This window comes from Bison bison, unplaced genomic scaffold, assembly GCF_000754665.1.
Source record: "Bison bison bison isolate TAMUID 2011002044 unplaced genomic scaffold, Bison_UMD1.0 scf7180017862242, whole genome shotgun sequence".
Taxonomy (NCBI): Eukaryota; Metazoa; Chordata; class Mammalia; order Artiodactyla; family Bovidae; genus Bison; species Bison bison.
In genome coordinates, this window is record NW_011492814.1 from 131,538 (window position 1) to 151,094 (window position 19,557).

Genomic DNA, 19,557 nt, shown 5'->3' on the forward strand with positions numbered 1-19,557 from the left:
GCCCAGCCCTGAGGGACCGCCTGCCCTGCTGAGCGGCTCCCCCCTCTCTGGGGTCTTTCTTCTGCCCGCAGGCTCCACAGTGTACACGTGCATGCTGAACCACCGCGGGGGCACAGAGAGCGACCTGACCGTGAGCCGCCTGGCCCCCGGCCCCCAGGCCTCCCCGCTGGCCCCCGCCTTTGAAGGTGAGAGGTGCCCCGGGGCCCAGCAGCGCCCCGACGGCAGCCTAGCTCAGTGAGGCGGCGGCCAGTGCGGGACGGGCAGGAAGGGCTTCCGAGGCTGCTCTGCAATCCCGCGTGTGCCCGCTGCGGTCAAGGCCTGGGAGATCAGAGGTCTTGCCTCAGGCTGAATGCAGCCTTTGTTTGGGCAGCGGTGCTGAGCCCTGAGTGCTCGGTGGTTATGCCTTTGAACCTGCCTGTCCTGCGGGGTTTCAGGGCGGCATCAGCATGCGTGTGCTCATCTCACCTGCCCGGAACAGAGTGAGCCAAGGATAAGGCCGTGCCTCCCACGTGGAGGGAGAAGTTACCTCCTTCCTGCCTCCGGCATCTCTGCCGAATCGGCTGTCTTGGTTCCCATGGAACTCCCAGTCTGAGGCGGGGGACAGATCCTTGGAAGATCTCCAGCTCTGGGCCCAAGCTGATGCCTGGACTGCCCTCTGCAGGTCCTCCACTTCTGCTTGCATGCCTCCAGTGACAGGGAGATCAGCGTCCGAGCCCCTTATCTGTACGGGTCTGATTCCCTGAGCGAGGTCTGCTGCCCATCACGTCACCCCTCGGCGGGCGTGGGAGCCATCTGGTCTCTCGTGCGGCAGCCCCTCCCATCCAGGAGGGAGAGCGGTGGCCAAGATCCACAGACAGTGGGCAGCGACAGGTTCTCCAGGGACCGAGGGCCGCACGGCCGTCTGAGGTCGCCCGCCCAGGACGGTGGCTCTCAGGACACCGGGTGGAGCTGGGCTGCCCTCCGCTCAGCAGTTCCCGGGGGGCGGTTTGGCCCAGTGGCTGCTCCACAGGCTGTGGACTCAGAGCTGGCTAGAGGCAGTCTTCCACGTGGGGCCTCTCTGAACCTCAGTCTCCTTTTCAGAAACCCGAGGGTGTTGACGCGTGTCAGCCTCTGGGGGAGGGTCAGCGGTGTGATGGCTGTAAAATTCCAGCCTCTGAAAGCCCACCGCTGGGAACCCTGGGAATGGGGTGGGGACATGGGAATGTGGAGAGAGATGGGAACTGGTGAGGATGCAGCCTCAGAGAGGGACAGAGGCTTGTCCGAGGTCACCCAGCGCTGGTGGCTGAGGTGGGACTTAGGATCTCCCGAGGGGGTGACTGTGCTGGGGGCGCTTACACTTCCCTGGATCACAGACCCTTTGAGAAGTGGGAGAAAGCCTTGGACGCTCCCTGAAAATGCTCCCTTGGCATTCTGTCCTGTGGGCGATGAGAACCCAGAGCCCCATTGGGAGGGTCCCCCGACTCAGGCCTGGGTGGCTCACGTTCAAGGGAGGAGGGCTTGTTTCCTCCACGGAGGCCTTGGGCCGCCCCTCCTGGTCCTGCCTCCTCCTGCCTCCCCACAGCCCTGCTCTGAGTCCCAGCGCTTCTCCTGCAGGCGACGGATACTACCTGGCCGTGGGCGGGGCCGCAGCCCAGCACAACTGGTCCCACATCAGGACCGTGCTGCAGGACCGGAAGTTCTGGTGCCAGCTCATTGATAGCTCCGAGGACCTGGGCCTGATCAGCGTCCAGGGCCCGGCCAGGTGAGGAGAGGATGGGGACTTGAGGGCCGGGGTACACCTCATCCCTCTGTCTGGGCCCAAGGCAGAACCATTTACTGGTCTAGAATGGGACGCGGTGGCTAGCGAGCTGAACGTGCCGGCAACCCTCAAGAGGCCAAGCAGGAACATGCTTTTCAAAGCACTGGGATACGGAAAAGCTCTTAATATATGACTCATACTCAATATCTGAGGGAACAGGGGTCGTGGAAGTCTGGCAGGGATGCCTCTGGATGGTTGATATGGCCTGAGAACTGTGTGTGCCATTTCTAAGTGGGCGGAGCCAGACTGGGGTTCCCTGTGCCACCCAGGCTGAGAATGGTGCTCCGCAGCAGGAGGACACCGGCTCCTCCCTGAGCACCTCCAGTGACTAGGTCTACGGACGATCATTCGCTCGTTGATTCATCCTGTGAGCGTTTACTGAGCTGTGTTCCCACCCACGAGGAACCGGCTCCCAGAAGGCCCTTGGATGCTGGCTTCTGCCCGGACAGTCTGAGGCAACGGGACGCCTGGGCACGTGTGCACTTTGGAAAGACCCTCTGGCTGGGCATCAGGGAGGGGCTGGGTGGGGGCGGGGTGGAGGACCAGGGGCAGGCCCCGCATGTTGGCGCCGACCAGTGGGGTGCCTGGGGTGCTCCAACAGCTGCTCCAGTCCTGACCCCGCCCTTTAGGTGGTGAGAACTGCTTTCTTTCCTTAGTGGTGAAGAAGAGAGGACAGTGTGCCTCCAGCCAGGTTATCCCCCAGCTGCTCGCTGAGACGACGCACGGCTGTGTCCACAGGCATCCCTGTCAGCCTGGGGTCACACCAGGATCCCTGGTCGCTGCCCTCAGACCCCGCCACAGGGTCCATTTTCCCTGGGGCCTTGGAGCTGGCCAAGCCAGCAGCTCCGGGCTGGGTCCTGGGCGGGTGGACCTCCCCTCCCGGGCAGAGCTGCAGGTGGCTCTGCGTGTGCCCCACGTTGCCCAGAGGCCCACGGCGGACAGGCCCGCAGTAGTGCTCGCAGAGTCAGGGTTGGTCGTGTCCCTTATCCATCAGATGCTGGACCTCGGGCTGCTCACGAAAGCCAGTATCTGTTAAGGGGATCTTGGAGGAGACACTGGAGGAAATGGGACTCAAGCCTTGGCACTCTCTGAGGGGCCAGTGTTTCAGACAGAGGGAGCGGCAGGTGCAAAGGCCCCGTGGCGGGAGGAAATGCAGCGACGGCAGGGCTGTGGGGGAGGACGAGCTCAGAGGCCCGCGGAGGCCAGAGCTTGCAAGGGCAGAGGCTGCTCCTCCAGGAGAGGGGGCTGAGCAGAGGAGGGGCACGGTTGGACGTGGGCTTTATCGGGGTCTCTGATGCTGGGCCAGAGTATGGGAGGTGAGCAGGAGCTTCAAGGGCCAGGGGAAGGAAGGACTCCAAGGAGGGAGTGACGAGCTGTGTCCGGGTGGTCAGTGGACAAAGACTGAGCATCGACAGGTGGGTTTGGCGGCCCGGTGGCTCCTGCGGACTTGACGAGGGTCATCTCAGGGGTGGCTGGGTGGGGGCGTGCTGAGACAGGAGGGGAGGACAGGAATGGGGCATGTGGAGAGAGGCTGAGCATGCCGGCCGCAGCAGGAGAACCAGGATGCTGGGATTCTGCAGAAAGATGCACGGACCACGCTTGCCCTGGCCCGGCTCGGGGAAGCGCCCTGTTCTGCAGGTGGGGGTCTGCATTTCTCCCCTGGGTGAGCTGATGTCCGCATCTCTAGGCTGAATGGGGATGGGGGGGTGGTCCTGGACTCCTGAGCGCTAGGCGGTCCTCAGAAGCTTCATTGCCATGGCGACCTTGGGGAGGGACTGGGTTATTTCTGGTGTGGTGGGGGGTGAGTGGGCAGGGGAGGGAGGGGGCACCAGACAGACTGATCAAGGCGCGGCCTGCGGGGACAGGCCAGCTCTCCCAGCCTCATTATAAGCTGCTCCAGGAAGGTGGTGAGTGACGGTTGCCAGGGCAGGAAGACGAGCTCCCCTCCTCCTGGCGATTTCTTAACTTTCTCCTCCAAGCTGTCCTCGCTCCTTCAAAAATAACCCAAAGTTTCTTGTATGAATAATAATGTCACCAGCGCCACTGATACGGGCTGAACTTTCTGAGCTGTTGCGTGGGAAGCGTGTCGTGGCTCCTGGACCATGGGAGGTGCTGGATGGCCTGCAACCAGTGGCACTTTCGGGAGACAGTTCAGAATTGATGGCCCAGAACGGTAGCCTCTAAGCCATACGTGCCAGCAAGGCCTTGAAAGGTGGCCGGCGAGACAGAATTTTTTTAATTAACCGAAGCTCAGGAGACCACTCGTGGCTGGTGGAGACAGCCTGGTGGGCGGTGGTCGCTGTTGCGTGGTTAATACCCAGGTGCTCGGCTCGGGGCCTCTGGCTGACGCCTGCCCCGCGGTCCTCACAGGGCAACGAGAGGGCCCAGCACCAGGTCGGAGGACAGTAAGCCTGAACCTGGTCTCCGCCCAGAGCCGGTGCCCTCTGGTGCCACCTGCTGCCCACTGGGGGACGGACAGCCTCTCACACCCTGGCCTGTGCCCTGCAGACCTGCGTGCCCAGGCTGGTGCCCGACTGGGGGCCCCCGGCCCTGCTGAGCCCCAGCTCCAGCTCCTTCCTCCTTCCCCATGGGGCAGACCCCACCGCCCAGGGCTGCAGTGTAGACAGGTTTCTTGAGGACCGAGTGTGCTTCCTCCAGGGGCAGGCATGCGTGGGTGCCGGGATGTTACATAAGGATCCTGACACATTGCAGCAGGCCGGGCACCTCGGGCCAGCGTGGGCAGGCAGCTGCCAGCACCCTGGGGGGCGGGGATCATCAGGGTCGGAAGTGTTTCTGGGCACTGGCTGGGACCCTGCAAGGCAGAAATGGGGGTGGGTGGGAGCTGTTTCCTGCCGATGGGGAGCTGGCCCAGCGGTGCAAAGTCAGCCCACCTTCAATCAGTCCCATTTACCAAGTGCTGTTTCTGTGCCAGGCATGTCTGCAGAGGGGGCCCTGTCAGCACGGAGCTCCCAGTTCAGTGGGGCAGGTTTGCAACCATGAGAGGTGCCCTGGTGGGAGACGTTTCAGGGCCGCGGGCTCAGGCCAGGGGCGTTGAGGGGGGACTTAACCCGGACTCAGGGAATCCGGGAGGGCTTCTTGTAGGAGGTGACAGATGAGCCAAGACCTGAAGGATGACGGAAGATTCAACAGGGGCCGGGACGCCTGGAGGGAATGTGCATGGTGCAAGAGTGAGCTCAGGCTGGCAGGGAGGGAGGCGAGAAGCAAGGCACCCCAGAGGTGAGGGTTTCCATGGACACTGGAAGGTCTCAGGCGAAGTATCAAGCGTGAGGTTCAGACTCTTCCGGGCACAGCCGGGCAGAGGGGCGAGGAAAGGGGCCCCTGCCCTTGGGGGGCTTTGGCAGGTCGGGCGTTAACTGGTTAGACAGCTGCCCCAGGCCTGGGTTCCCCATCTGAGAAAGGAGAGCCAGGGCTTGGCTATTTCTGCCACTGTTTCCGATGAAGGTGCCTTTTTTTTTTTTTTTTTAACTTGATAAATTTTTTTGGCCATGGTGCCTGGTATTTGAGATCTTAGCTCCCCCACTGGGGATCAAACCCACGCCCCCTGCAGTGGAAGAACAGAGTCTTAGCTGACGTTACTCTGCAGTCTTAGCTGGATGGCCAGGGAAGTCCTGAAGGTGCCTTTCTCATATGACTGGACTTTTGCACGTCTCTACCTTGGTGTGTTTTATTAAGAGCACGTTTGTTCTCGGTCTGCCCCGTGAGGACAGGACCTCAGCCTGACCACCGCGGTGCCCTCAGAGCCCTCCCAGCCCGGGGTGCGCACCCAGGTGGGCTTGGCAGGTGTTTCTTGCCCTACTGACTGACCAGCCTTGTCCTTGCTCACAGCCGGGCCATTCTCCAGGAGCTGCTGGAGGCCGACCTGAGTGACGACGCCTTCCCCTTCTCCACCCACAAGCTGGTGAGAGCCGCCGGGCACCTGGTAGGTAGCAGCTACCCACGGGCCCCCGGGCTGGGGTGGCAGCAGCAACGTGCTCCGGGGCCAAACCCGGGGCGGGGGAATCTCGTGCCCTTGGGCAGGGTTCTGGAACTCCCTGGGCCCGGCTTCCCTGCAGTAAAGTGGGGGTCCAGACGGTCATGCCTGCCAGCTTTCAGGGCCTCAGAGGAGGAGTGGGGGTCCAAGGTGGTGTCTGGCACACGCAGGGGCCCAGTCCCAAGCTTCTGCCTTGGCCTTGCTGCCAGTGCGGCTGCCCCCCATGTCCACTCCTCGGGTGTGGGGCACACCTTCCCGGGTCAGTGCATTTCCTGCGCCTTCTTGCAGGGCTCGGGGCTGCAGACAGCAGTCATTTCTGCTGTTCCCAAGGCCTGCGTGTGCTGAGCATGTCCAGGTCTTCCTGGACTGTCCCCCCTCCCCTGGCACCATGGGAGGGGGCAGGGACTGCTCGGGGTGCCCTGCCAGGCCCCTGGGCAGCACCTTTGCCCGTCAGCCAGCCCAGAAAGTCGGGTCCCGGGGCCGGAAGCTTCTGAGACTGTGGGCGGCTCCAGCGGACCCGCCACCCTCTGAGCCCCTGGGCCAGGCCCCAGGTCCAGCTCTGGTCAGCGCGTCCTGCTCTAGGGCTTTGGTTTCCTTTTTGGAAAATAAGTGTCATGATTTCCACTCTGACTTCTTGGGGCCGAGGTGAGGAGCAGGCGGTCAAAGTAACATCAGCCGCTGTCAGCCAAGGGCTCGCACGGCTCCGGCTTCATCCTCCTGGCAGCGTGGAAGGTTCTATCAGGGCTTCTGAGCCCTGCGCGATCAACGATGCTGTGGAGCAGATATTCGGGGCGAGGGGCTTAGCAGCGTGTGAAACAGCAGGCCTGGCCTGCAGCCCCTGGACGCCAGGAGCACCCCAGATGTGACAACCCAAAGCGTGCCCAGGCATGACCACAGGTTCCCAGGGCAGGAGCCCCGTGGGGGGCCGCACTGCCCCGTGACCGCCCAGTTAGCAGGCGTGCAGGCACCCTGGAGGTGGTCGCGGCCACGTGCGTTGAACAAGGTCTTCCAGCAGTTCCCGATGTAGGAAACGTTACTGCCAGGGCAGGTGCTTTCCCAACCTGAGCTCAGAGGAGTCGGATGGACTGCCCAGGCCCCCCAGCTAACGGAACATAAAAAACCTCGTGACTATGTGTCAGTAACACAGACAAGGCTGTGAGGAGGGAGGGGTGGACAGACAGCCGGATTTGAGGGCACCCCCACTTTTACTCTCCTTGTGTTCATCTGGGGAGGCGCCGAGGAAGGTTCCAGATCCTGGCCTGCAGAGGGGCGGGAGGTCACGCAGTCTGGTCCTGTTAGCAAGTAAACAGTGTCTCGCTGACGTCAGCAAGGAGGCTGCCAGGAGGAGGCAGATAAAGGCGGCTCTGCTCTGCCTGCGCTCTTGGAGGCCGCGCTGGGGCAGGAAGCGGGGCTGTGTCTGTCTCGCTCGCTTCCTGCCTCCTTGGCGCAGCGCTGCCTGCCAGGACCAGAGAGGGTGTGCGTCTTGAGAGCACAGCACAGCTCCACCCAGGCCACTGTGGCCGCTGGCCTGCCTGAGGGCAGCTTGGGCCCTCTCGGCACCCCCGAGGGGGTGGTCTGTGCAGTGCCCTCCAGTCAGGAGTAGGGGTTCTGACTTGTGATGTGGGGCGGAGGGCAGCTAGCGTGGCTCAGCCTGTGTGTGGTTTGGGGGTTCGTGTGGAAGAAGAGCAGATGGGAAGGCCGCCCCTCCAGCCGAGGGCCACTCCAGGGAGGCGCTGGGGACTTGGGCTGGGACAACGGGCTCCAGCTGCCTCCCCACACCCATCCTGGGGGGCGGGGGCGGCCCTCCCTGGCCCCGCTGCCTCCCCAGGCCTGGCCCATGGCTGTCTGGCTGCACCTTGGCCTCTGGGGCCTGGGACCCGGGTTTGGCCAGGGCACGGGCCAGGAGAAGCAGAGGCCAGACTGCAGGGTGAAGCCCGGCCCGGGACGACAGGCACAAGGTGGGGGCCACGGGGTGCTCGGGGGCAGGGGTGGGGCACAGGAAGGTCGCAGGCTGCTTCTCCCCACTGCCCCCCTCAGCTGGCTCAGCAGTTCTGTGGCAAGCACCGCGTTGCTCGCCTCTGTTTCCAGCTGCTGTGCAGGGCCGGGGTGCAGAGCTCATCCTGGCGGGACCCCCTTGGGTGCCACCCTTGACCTCGCTGAGCCTGCCCTTTCTCGCCGGCCACAGAGTCTGGCTGAAGAGTTGATGGGCGTCAGTGTTTCGCTGTAAATACTGGGAACATTTGTAAGACAAGAGCAAGTTAATGAAAACCCCTCCAGTTCCACCGGAGAGAAAGCCCGAGGTGACCAGTGTTTCCTTCCGCCTTCTGTCCCTGATCTCTGCCTGTAAATTCTAAAACAGAAGCAGGATCATCCCATAAACTGTACACAGTTCGTGCACTCGGCTTCTCTCAGGACATTGCTGGGATGGTTTTCTTGTTCCTTGAAGTACCGCCTGAGGTTGAAATACTGCGTTACCCACTCCAACACCATACGCAGGACACTTGGTCAGGCCACTTCTTCGCCTTGGAATTGCTCTGTGACGGGCTCCCTGTGACGGTGGGCCTGTTAGGACTTTGATTATTGACCTTGGACACGTTGCTCAGAACCAGGACCCAGAAGCAGAGGTGTCCCAGGGTCACGGCCCCAGCCTTCCGGCCGTGCAGCAGTTCTGCAAGATTTTCTGCCTCCCCTTTGGGGGAGGAGGGGACAGACACTGTCCAAGTGCGGCCCAGCCTACCAGCTCACACTCGGCCGGCATGGAAGCCCAGCTGAGTTCTGGCATTCCCTTCTAAACCTCCGGGTCTCTCCCAGTGCTGAGCCGCAGCTGCCCCTGGAGTTAGTCCTGGGCATGTTGGCTGGGAGCCTACCACATCAGGGGCTTGTTGAGCTCACAGCCTGGCTGGGCTTGGGGGCGGGAAGGATGCTGCAGCCCCAGCACAGCCTGCACTGGCCCTGAGACCTGGGTGGAGAGAGGTCGCAGCAGCTACCGCAAGCCGACATGGAGTGAGGGGGTCCTGGGAGCACGTGTACGGGGGGATTCCAGTCTTGCCTTGGTGACTGCACCAGCAGGGGCCGCAGGGGGGCTCTGACTCCGCAGTGTCGATGTTATGACCTCACAGTGGCCGGGGCCACAAGTTCCCAGATGGTCCCAGCGGGCAGCGTGAAGGCCTCCCCGTCCACCGCTTGCACGAGGGCGCCCAGCAGGACGCAGGCTGCAGGAGCTGGGCTGGCCGCTGACCCAGCCCCGCCCGAGGCGGCCTCACAGGCGGACGGGGAGCTGAGAGCCGGTCAGCCCGGGATCTGGGGGTCCGGGGCACAGTCCCATCAGGGCCCAGCAGAGCTGGGGGCCAGCAGGCCTGGCCTCTGGTCCTACCCCGGGACCCCCTTCTGGGGTCAGTTTCCCCATCTGTCACACAGTGTCTAGACAATGGCCGTCAGCATTTTTGAGCCGTCCTGGAAGTCTGTCCAGACGTCCTGAGCACTCTGGATCCAGGGGGAATTTCATGTTCTCCTAAATAATATCAACATGTGTTGACACCAGTTCCATCAGTGTTGAGATGCTGGGGCTGGAGTTCAGGGCCAAGTCTTTATGGGAGATAATTGGTCACCAGCCAACCAGCTGCGGGAGAGGAATGTGTGTGTCTGAGTCATCGGCCAGACCTCCAGGTCACAAGGGACATGCGGGACGATGGGGGTCAGAGCCCAGAACCACAGATCCCGCCAAGGGTGGGTGAGCGGGACCCCGCTGCTGCCTGTGAAGACCCACCGTCACGGCAGCCGCGTGGGTGGGCCACCGAGGCTGAGCAGTGCCATCAGTCGCAGTGTCCTAAGCAGAGCGGGGCCGTTGTTTTGCAGCAATTCTGAGATGCTTGGATGGGCCCCAGGCTTCCAAGATCCTCGCATTCCTGTCAGAAGAACGGGGCGGGAGCTGTCCCCTCGGCTGCCAGCTGACCAGATGTCCTCAAGGCCAGCGAGGTTTCCAGTGTAGGTCCGCTCCCGGCCCTGTTCTCAGGGAAGACACAGTGTCCTCAGCCGAGGACGGGGGCCCCTCGGAAAGCAGCAGGTGCTGGGCTACAGGCTCATCTTGAGGCCACGTGATAAAGCAATTTTCTTCTGAAACTTAATTTTGGGTCAAAAGGAAATCGCATTTCTTTTCCTGACTGTCTGCATCTCACTGTTCAGATTCCGTTAGTCCAGGGTGGACTGTTCTGCCCCCTGCGCGCCTCGTGCAGAGGCGGGAGGCCCGCACCTTCACGGAGCCTGGGTTGCCAACTGGGTTTTAGCCGTTGCCTGAAAAGTTGCTTTGCACAACTCGTGCAAATTCACCACAGCCCTGGAGAGACAGGGGTGCGTGTAGTCGAGAAAGACGTGGTGGCCAAGGCCACTACGCAAGGCTATCTCGTGGGGACAGTGACAGCTTTTTGCCGTCAAACTGTAAGGACAGGGTGTGGCTGGAACGAGCATGTTTCAGAGATTCTGGAGGCTCCTCCAGGGCAGAACCTTTCTCTGCAGGGATATCCGACCCTCAGTCCCTGCCCGTCTGTAGGTGCAGGTGGGGTCTTTCTGGGGGTGCCCCTTCCTGTTCACCTGCTGATCCTCAGAGATGGCCAAGTTTGTGAAGTGTGATCGGAGCGTCACAGCTTTTTTTTAAAAGATGCATCTATTTAGTTATTGTCTGTGCTGGGTCTTCATTGCTGAGTGCAGGCTTTCTCTAGCTGCGATGAGCAGGGGCGCCTCTCTAGTTGCGGGATGCCGTCACTGCAGTGGCTGCTCGTGCTGGAGCACAGGCTCTGAGGCGCACAGGCTTCGCTGCTCTGCGACATGTGGAATCCTCCTGGACAGGGGATGAACCTGTGCCCCCTGAATTGGCAAGCGGATTTTTAACTACTGGACCACCAGGGAAGTACCACACCTTTTACTTCTTATTATTCTCGGAAAATTGGTTTCCAGTCACTATACCCTATCACCACCACCATCACCACCACCATCACCAAAACCATCACCACCATCACCATCATCACCATCACCAAAACCATCACCACCATCACCACCACCATCACCACCATCACCATCACCACCACCACCATCACCACCATCACCATCACCAAAACCATCACCACCATCACCACCACCATCACCAAAACCATCACCACCACCATCACCAAAACCATCACCACCATCACCACCACCATCACCAAAACCATCACCACCATCACCATCATCACCATCACCAAAACCATCACCACCATCACCATCATCACCATCACCAAAACCATCACCACCATCACCATCATCACCATCACCAAAACCATCACCACCATCACCATCATCACCATCACCAAAACCATCACCACCATCACCATCATCACCATCACCAAAACCATCACCACCATCACCATCATCACCATCACCAAAACCATCACCACCATCACCATCATCACCATCACCAAAACCATCACCACCAAAACCACCACCACCATCACCACCATCACCATCACCACCACCACCATCACCAGAACCACCTTCACCAGAACCACCAGCATGCCTGCACGCAGCCATCTGGACCAGACTGCAGGGAGAAATTGCACACTGATGTAGAAGGATGTTTTTGGAGTCAAGAGTGTCTTGGGTTGTTCAGAGGATTTGAAAATGAAGCTCCTTTAAGCCTTACCGCCAGCTGAATTCCTCACTTGTGTGTGGGTTCGGGGCCCCAGGCCCTGCAGAAGGCTGCACGTGCTCAGACCCCTGTCTATCCCTTGCCTTGGGGGCCCCTAGGATCCTCATTTATTTAAAGGGATGACTAAGTTTGGATGACGTGCCTGGTGAGTCAGGGGTGCTGTTATACAACCAAACTCCCCGGAAGCATGTGAAACACCCGTGAGCTAATGTGATTTGAGACAGTTGGACACGCTGGCTTGTGCCTGGTGTCTGTGGACACATCTGCTCAAGCCCTCTCGTGGTGTCTGTCCAGAGAGGCAGCCCCAGGCTGGTTCTGATGTCACCTGTGACCAGAGCACCCGTCCCGCGGGAGCCACGTGGACTGTCCTGCCCGGGGCGCCCACATGGCCTTTGATCCAAGCCAGGATGGGGACCCAGCACCACCTCCTCATAACACCCCCTCCATTCCCGTGCCTCCCCATGGAGAGCTGGCAGGAATTTCAGGAAGCCCCCAAATCCATCTTGCTGAAACCTGAGTGTATTCATTGCCCCCAAAATAATCCAGTGAGTCAGTCGAGGGTAGGGAGGGAGTGTGGAGAGCTTACGGCGTGGAGCGCCTGCTCTGACTTACTGGCTGTGAGTCCTCTGAGCGTGCTGGAAAGTGCTCCTTCCAGCTCGTGAGAGCTGATGGCTAAAGCTGGAGGAAAATTGGCAGGTTATGGTTAAACCACTGGCAGCTTGAAATCAACCATGGTAGGGCTGTTCACCCCACAGAAAGGGGTAAATGCTGTGAAACAACCCCTGCCTCCCGAGAGCTGGTTGTCAAGCATCTTCCAGAACATCACGGGGCCTCGGGCAGGTGGCCTGACCTCCCTGAGCTCCAGCTTCCTCATCTGTAAAATGCGCGTGCCAGCAGCACCCGCCTTGCCAGGCAACCAGGGGCCCTGGACTGACAGTTTTGTTGACTGCGCCCAAGGCTCTGTGAACCCTATTCCCACCAGGATTTGCAGAAGCAGACTCAGAGGGATGTCAGTCAACGGGGATGCGACGTTTGTGACTCAGATTTAAACCTTGTAGGTACGTGGCACCCAGCCCACGCTCCCAGCCACCAGGGTGCCTGCTCTGGGAGAGGCAGCTGGCCCTTACTGCCCCGTGTCAGGTGTGAATCCCACCCTGAGGAGGACTGAGGAGGGTCCAGATCCTGGGGTGATGCGGGGGCCCCTGGGGATGCTGGAACACAGGCGTTTGTGGAAAGCGTGGCTAGAAGCTTTGTCTTGCTGGGTTTGCCACCTTTGTCTGGGGCAGGTGACCCCGTGTGGAATGACGGACGTTACTGACCACCCACTGTGTGCAGAGCCCGGGGACTGGGGGGCTCAGAGGCATCTGATTCCCGGGTTCTGGATTCCAACCTTGTCCTTACAAGGCAGATAAGCTTTAAGCCTGCTGCAGCCGAGGCTGATGCAGACACAGCTCTGTCCGCGTGGGGAGAGCGCTCCCTCACCGCGCCTTGCTGACACCGCAGGTGCCGCCTAGAATGAAGCGGGTGACGGGCAGCGGGGAGAATCTTCTCTCACCAGAGGAGACCCGTAGCATCCCACGTTAACTCCCTCCAGGGCTTCGCAGGCCCTGGGTGGAGGGGTCTGAAACACAGAATCTTCCTAAAGGAGGGCTTGTTGTTGTTCAGTCACTAAGTCGTGTCCGACTCTGCGTCTCCATGGACTGCAGCACGCCAGGCTCCCTTGTCCTTTACTAACTCCTGGAGTTTTCTCAAATGCATGTCCATTACATCCATGATGCTATCTAATCATCTCATCCTCTGCCACCCTCTTCTCCTTTGGCCTTCAAGCTTTCCCAGCCTCAGGGTCTTTTCCAATGAGTCGGCTCTTCGTGTTAGGTGGCCGAAGTACTGGAGCTTCAGCTTCAACATCAGTCCTTCCAGTGAGGAGAGGGTCTCTGAGCAAATTCAGACTGGAGAAGAGCCGTACAGCAGGAGAGCTGCTCACGCAGATGTTTGGGGCTTGACGGGTTTGCCTCCCCACCCCCAGCACGGTCCCTTTTCATCGAGTGGTCCCATTGCATCTCTGTTCCCCAGCCCAGGACTCTGCGCCTCGCAGGGGGCTCCTGCTAGCTTTAGAAGCGGTTCCTTCCTCTGTGGGTCACCCAGCAGAACCACGCCGGCCGCTGGAAAGATGGGCCCTGGCCAAGCCCTGGTGATTCCTGAGTGGTCCCTGAGCTGAGCCAAGCAGAGAAGGACCTTGCTCCCAGCAGGACCTCACACAAGGTCCTGCTCCGGCTGCTTATTGGCTGCTGCTGCCCGGGAGGTACAAGACCAGAGCAGCTCCTTGTTCCACCCTTCAGTTCTTTTGCATATACACCCAGACGTGGGATGCTGGACATATGGTAGTTCTATTTTTAGTTTTTCGAGGAATCACCATACTGTTTCTCCTAACAGTTGCACCATTTTGCATTCCCCCAACTGCGCCCAAGGGTTCCAATTCCTTCATATTCCTGCCAGCTCTGATTATTTTCTGTTTTCTTTGAAATGCTAATGGCTTAGAAGTCGTATCTCATTGTGGTTTTGATTGACGTTTCTCTACTGTTTAGCGACACTGACCATCTTTTCATATGCTTGTTGGCCATTCGTAGATTTTTGGTAAAATGTCAAGTTCTTAACTCATTTCTTAATCGGGTTGTTTTGTTGTTGTTGAATTGTAGGTGTTCTTTATATATTCTGGATGTTAACCCCTCATCAGACACATGACTTTCTAATGTTTTCTCCCATTCTGTAGGTTTTCACTGGTGGCCACAGCCACCACTTTTCACTGGTGGCTGTATCCTTTGAAGCACAGAGGTTTTTGGATTTGCTGGAGTCCCATTTAGCTCTCTGTGCTCTTTGCTCCTTTGCCTCTGGTATCTTATCTGGGAATCACCGCCGAGTCCAGAGTCACGAAGCTCGCCTCTGTGTTGTCTGCGGGCTCGCATCTGGGCTCTGATTCGGTCTGAGTTCGGGCGTGTATGTCCTGTGCATGGTATATGAGAAGGCTCAGTGTGCCGATCGTTGTCCTTTCCCCGTGGAATAGTCACGGCATGTGTGCGTGTGTGCACTCTCAGTCGTGTCCGACTCTCTGCGGCCCCATGGACTGTAGCCTGCCAGGCTCCAATATCCGTGGGATTTTCCCAGGCAAGAAGAGTGGAGTGGGTTGCCATTTCTTCCTCCAGGGGATCTTGCCCACTCAGGGAGTGAACCTGCGTTTCCTGCATTGGCAGGCAGACTCTTTACTGCTGAGCTGCCAGGGAAGGCCCAGCGGCCTTGGGCCCCTTGTTCAAGGTCACTAGGCGTTTCCTGAGGGTTTATGTCTGGGCTCTCGTCTCTATTCCATTTGTCCGTTTGATTTTATGGCAGCAGCGCGCTGTTTCGATTGTGGCAGCTTTGTGATGAGTTTTGAAATGAGGAAGTGAGTCTTCTGCCGTGTTCTTTTCCAAGATTGTTTGGCTATTCGAGGTCACCCGTGTAACTGTTAGGGTGAAATTTTCTATTTCTGCAAAAAAAAAAAAAAGCCACTAGGATTTTGACAGAGAGTGTATTGAATCTGTAGATCTTTTGGGGTAATATTGGTATCTTGGTGATATTCAGTCTTCCAGTCCACAAACAAAAGAGTTGTCTTTCCGTTTGTCTCCTTCGTTTCTCTTGGCAGTGCTTTGCAGTTCTCAGCACGCAAGTCTTCCACCTCCGTGGTTAGGTTTATTCCTAAGTATTTTATTCTTTTTGGTGTGACTGTAAATGGAATTTTTTCTAATTTCCTTTTCAGATGGTCTATTGTTAGAGTATAGAAATGCAGCTGACTTTTGAGTGTTGATGTGGTACTCTGCAACCTTGCTGACTTGGTTCGTTGGTTTTAACACTATCAGGGGAGTCCTGGGGTCATAAAAGGGTTTAAACAAAACCTGGTTTAAGACCTTTCCTTATGACCTTCTGGATCTCTGTGGCCCAGCCCACTGCCCATGGTTCCCAGAGCAGGGCGGGGCTATTTTGCAGAGGGTTTGCCTCAGTTTGGGGCTCACTTTTGAAGCTGGTCCAAGCTGATGCTGACTGGCAGACCACAGTACCAGGCACCTGCCTTCCCTGAGCCTGATGCTCACCCCCGTTTATCAGACGTGGGCATGGAGGCTGGAGGAGGCCCACCCGTGGGTCAGGCTGATTCTGAGCCCAAGTTCCAGATGCCCTCATTCTCAGCCTGTCCCTTCAATATGCGTCCCCTCTCAGAAGACCCCAGGGCTCGCCTAAATCCACGGCTTCAGTGGAGAAAAGTGCAAGGTGTCTCGAGAGCCAGTGATGCTGGCGACTTAGAAAGTCACTAGGAATCCCCAAGCCCTTCCCCTCGCTTTGCCGGGAAGCAGAGCTTTGGCCCTCTGCACCTGTCTCCCCACTCCGTCCGGGAAGTATTTATTCAGCCCCCTGCATGCCGGGCTTGCCCACAGGGCTGTAATGGAGAGCACGCTGGCCAGCCTCTCAGCCTCGTTTGATTCCTGGGAGCTGGGGAAGGGCCCGGGTCGCTCCATCCCACCCCTGAATTCACTCGAGAGCCTGGCTTAACTGGGGGAGGGAGTGTGTCTGACAAGACCCGCAGTCCTGGGCCCATTGATGGGTGAGCTTTGAAATTTATTTTTTTCCCGTTTGAAATGAGATTGGCTTTGAGCCCCAAGCTCCTCCGTGGTCTGCCTAAAATTAGAACCCCGTTGACAAGGCAGTCTTTGTCAGGGGCCCACGGCTTGCACCAGGGGAGCAGGGAAACGTCAACAGTATGTTTTCTGTGTCAATTCTGAGTTTTTTGAGAGGCCCCGGGCAAATGGCAGCTCAGAGCAAATGTGTGCCTTTCAAAAGCTTTCTGAATCCAGCCCTCCCAGCGGCTGTGATTTCAAGTCATTCGGGAGAGTGGGCCGGCTCTCCGTCCGCTGACCTTATCGCTGCGGGAGCTGTCCCGGGCAGCCCCTCAGGCTCAGAGCAGTGATGGGATCGGGTCCTCTGCCTCCGGGAGCGCTGAGGCCTGCCGTGGCCTCCCTGTCCCTTCTGTGACCTGGACAGGGCCGTGCCCAGCCCCGCACACGGAGACACTGGGCGTTCAAGGGTTTGCCTGCAGGCTGGAAGCAGACGCCAGGAGCTGGGTGTGCAAGCGACCTTGCACCAACCAGCCAGGCAGGAAAAGCCAGGCTGCTGGGCCAGGCGTCACCTGTCCTGCTCGTGGCCTCCACGTGGCTACTGGCGCGGGACATAGGCTGACGGACACGCTTGCCCGGAGACCAGCCGTCCCCGCGTCAGCACTGTGTGTGCGTGGCCGGTGGGCTGTCTCTGGAGCCCCTGTTTCCGCATCATCCCCTAGAAAGTTTTTGCAGTGATGTCTACAAAAAGCAGGCCTAGGGGTGCTCCATGAACAGCACCATCCCTTCTGTGGGGTTTGGGGGCCCACGGTCCCTTTCCTGGCCTGTGAACTCAGCACTGGGCAGTGCTTTTGTGGCCCAGCGTTGGCAGCCGGTTGGCAAGGCCCTCCCGGCCTCAGCCGCCAGCCTTCTTGCCTGCCCCCTGCCCCCGACAACACCCACAGCCGCTCCCGCTCCGTGCCTTTGCACCACTCTGCTGCTTGTCTGGAAGGCCTGTCCACGACAGCAAACCCTGCACAAGATCCCAGCTTGGCCTGTGCCTGCCTCAGAGTCCTTCCACCTGCCTGCCCTGGAGCCTGCTTGGGCATCTGGCTGTGTCTTTCCAAGACTCAAGGCCTGGGGGGCAGGGGCTGTGTCTGTCTTCAGATCCTAGCTCTTGGCCGAGGCCCGCCGGGGTTGGGGGTGACCAGGACACTCGCCTGATGCCCAGCTGCCCCCTCCCGCTGCCCTTGAATGTGCTAAGCGCAGCCGCTGCGACTCATGAGTTGTGTGGCTGACTCCCCATCCTTACTCGAGGACAGCCCCTCAGAGCTTCCTAAGCCGGACAAAGCCAGGCTCCCGACCACATTTAGAGGCCAAAGAGAGGCCAAGAGTCTTGCCCAAGGTCACCGCAGTGATTCAACGGTGGCCCCCTAAAAAGACATCACCCCTGGGCTGGGAACGGGACCTTGGAATCAGGGGGCTTTGCTGATTCGATGCCCGTGAGGATCCCGGGATGAGAGCACCCTGGTAGGGGGGCTCCGCCCAGCAGCCAGTGTCCTGATGAGAGACAGGGAGATACAGACACGGAGGAGACGGAGGCCAAGGCCAGCGTGACGCACCCATGTCAGCAGAGCCTGGACCGCCAGGAGACGGAAGGGGCAGGAGGGACCTGCCAAGGCCAGCGTGACGCACCCATGTCAGCAGAGCCTGGACCGCCAGGAGACGGAAGGGGCAGGAGGGACCTGCCAAGGCCAGCGTGACGCACCCATGTCAGCAGAGCCTGGACCGCCAGGAGACGGAAGGGGCAGGAGGGACCTGCCAAGGCCAGCGTGACGCACCCATGTCAGCAGAGCCTGGACCGCCAGGAGACGGAAGGGGCAGGAGGGACCTGCCAAGGCCAGCGTGACGCACCCATGTCAGCAGAGCCTGGACCGCCAGGAGACGGAAGGGGCAGGAGGGACCTGCCAAGGCCAGCGTGACGCACCCATGTCAGCAGAGCCTGGACCGCCAGGAGACGGAAGGGGCAGGAGGGACCTGCCAAGGCCAGCGTGACGCACCCATGTCAGCAGAGCCTGGACCGCCAGGAGACGGAAGGGGCAGGAGGGACCTGCCAAGGCCAGCGTGACGCATCCATGTCAGCAGAGCCTGGACCACCAGGAGACGGAAGGGGCAGGAGGGACCTGCCCCAGAGCCTCCAGAGGAAGCACAGCCCTGCCCACACCCTGGTTTTGGACTTCGGGCCTTAGACCTGGCAGAGAGCTCACTTCCGTGGTCCTCTTCCCCTGGCTACCGAGGCCCCAGGACACTCCTATAGTCATTTAGGAGACGAGCTGTGGCCTGGGAACCACATGTCCACTTCCACTCCCAACGACAACATCTCTTAATTTCAAAGATTTCCAGAGCACTCCTGAGGACTCTCACTGGCAGGCCCCATTTCTTGGCGACCTGTGGCCTGGGCCCAGGCCTGGCTATTAGTGGTGGCGGTAGGAAGTGTCCACCCATCGGTGGTAGCTGGGCCAGGTCTGAGCTGTGCCTCGTCCCCAGGTCCGGGCTGTGAGGCTGTCCTTCGTGGGGGAGCTGGGCTGGGAGCTGCACGCCCCGAGGCCGTCCTGCCTGCCTGTGTACCAGGCCCTGATGACCGCGGGGGCCAAGCACGGCCTCGTCAATGCCGGCTACCGGGCCATCGACTCGCTGAGCATCGAGAAAGGTGTGTGTGGGGCCTGGACCACAGTGGGGGCGCTGAGCCACAGCGTGGCTGCCCCGTCCCCCCACACGGACTGTTTCCCCAAACCCCCTTTGTTGCGCTTGTACCAGGGCCTGGGGACGGTCAGAGATCCCAGCACTCTTGGGGCGGGGGGGGCGAGGTATCTCCCAGGGGGAGGGGGCCCAGAGCCAGACTTGGATTCAGTGCTGAGATTCCCAGAGAGAGCTGAAGACCATCAGAGCATGAGAGGGGCCCTCCGAGCTGCCCGGCTTCCCACTGCCCCCTCCCCAGGGCCTCCAGCCTGATGGCAGAGATGTGCGGCGATGCTGCTGGGGGTGGTCTAACTCCGGGGCTCAGCCAGGGCGCCTCCTGTGACTGAGGATGCTCCCAGTCCCCAGAAACCCCGGGTCATGGAAGGTCTAGGCTGAGGGTGTGACCGGGGGCGGGCATCCCCCGGGGCATCTTCTGAAGTTCCCGCCCCCGCTGGACAGTGACCCCGTGGCCTCCCCCACTCCAGGCTACCGGCACTGGCACGCCGACCTCCGGGCTGATGACAGCCCGCTGGAGGCAGGCTTGGCCTTCACCTGCAAGCTCAAGTCCTCCGTCCCCTTCCTGGGGCGCGAGGCCCTGGAGAAGCAGCGGGCCGAGGGCCTCCGCCGGCGCCTGGTGGGCTTCACTGTGGACGAGTGAGTACCGCTGGGCCTGGGGCCCCCGGGAGCGGGGAGCGGCCGTGCAGACGCGTGGGACGGTGCTTCTGGGCTCCCGCTG

The 19,557-nt window shown here is 60.0% G+C and overlaps 1 protein-coding gene across 1 annotated transcript in view; it reads left to right on the plus strand.

Annotated features, from left to right (window-relative positions):
- Positions 1–19,557, plus strand: part of SARDH (sarcosine dehydrogenase) — a 63,370-nt gene that overhangs the window by 38,651 nt on the left and 5,162 nt on the right. Inside the window, exons 20-24 of the mRNA XM_010832766.1 lie at positions 72–185; positions 1,594–1,741; positions 5,645–5,738; positions 18,630–18,792; positions 19,307–19,475. Of these exons, the coding sequence (XP_010831068.1) occupies positions 72–185; positions 1,594–1,741; positions 5,645–5,738; positions 18,630–18,792; positions 19,307–19,475 (688 nt within the window). The remainder of the gene's footprint in view (positions 1–71; positions 186–1,593; positions 1,742–5,644; positions 5,739–18,629; positions 18,793–19,306; positions 19,476–19,557) is intronic.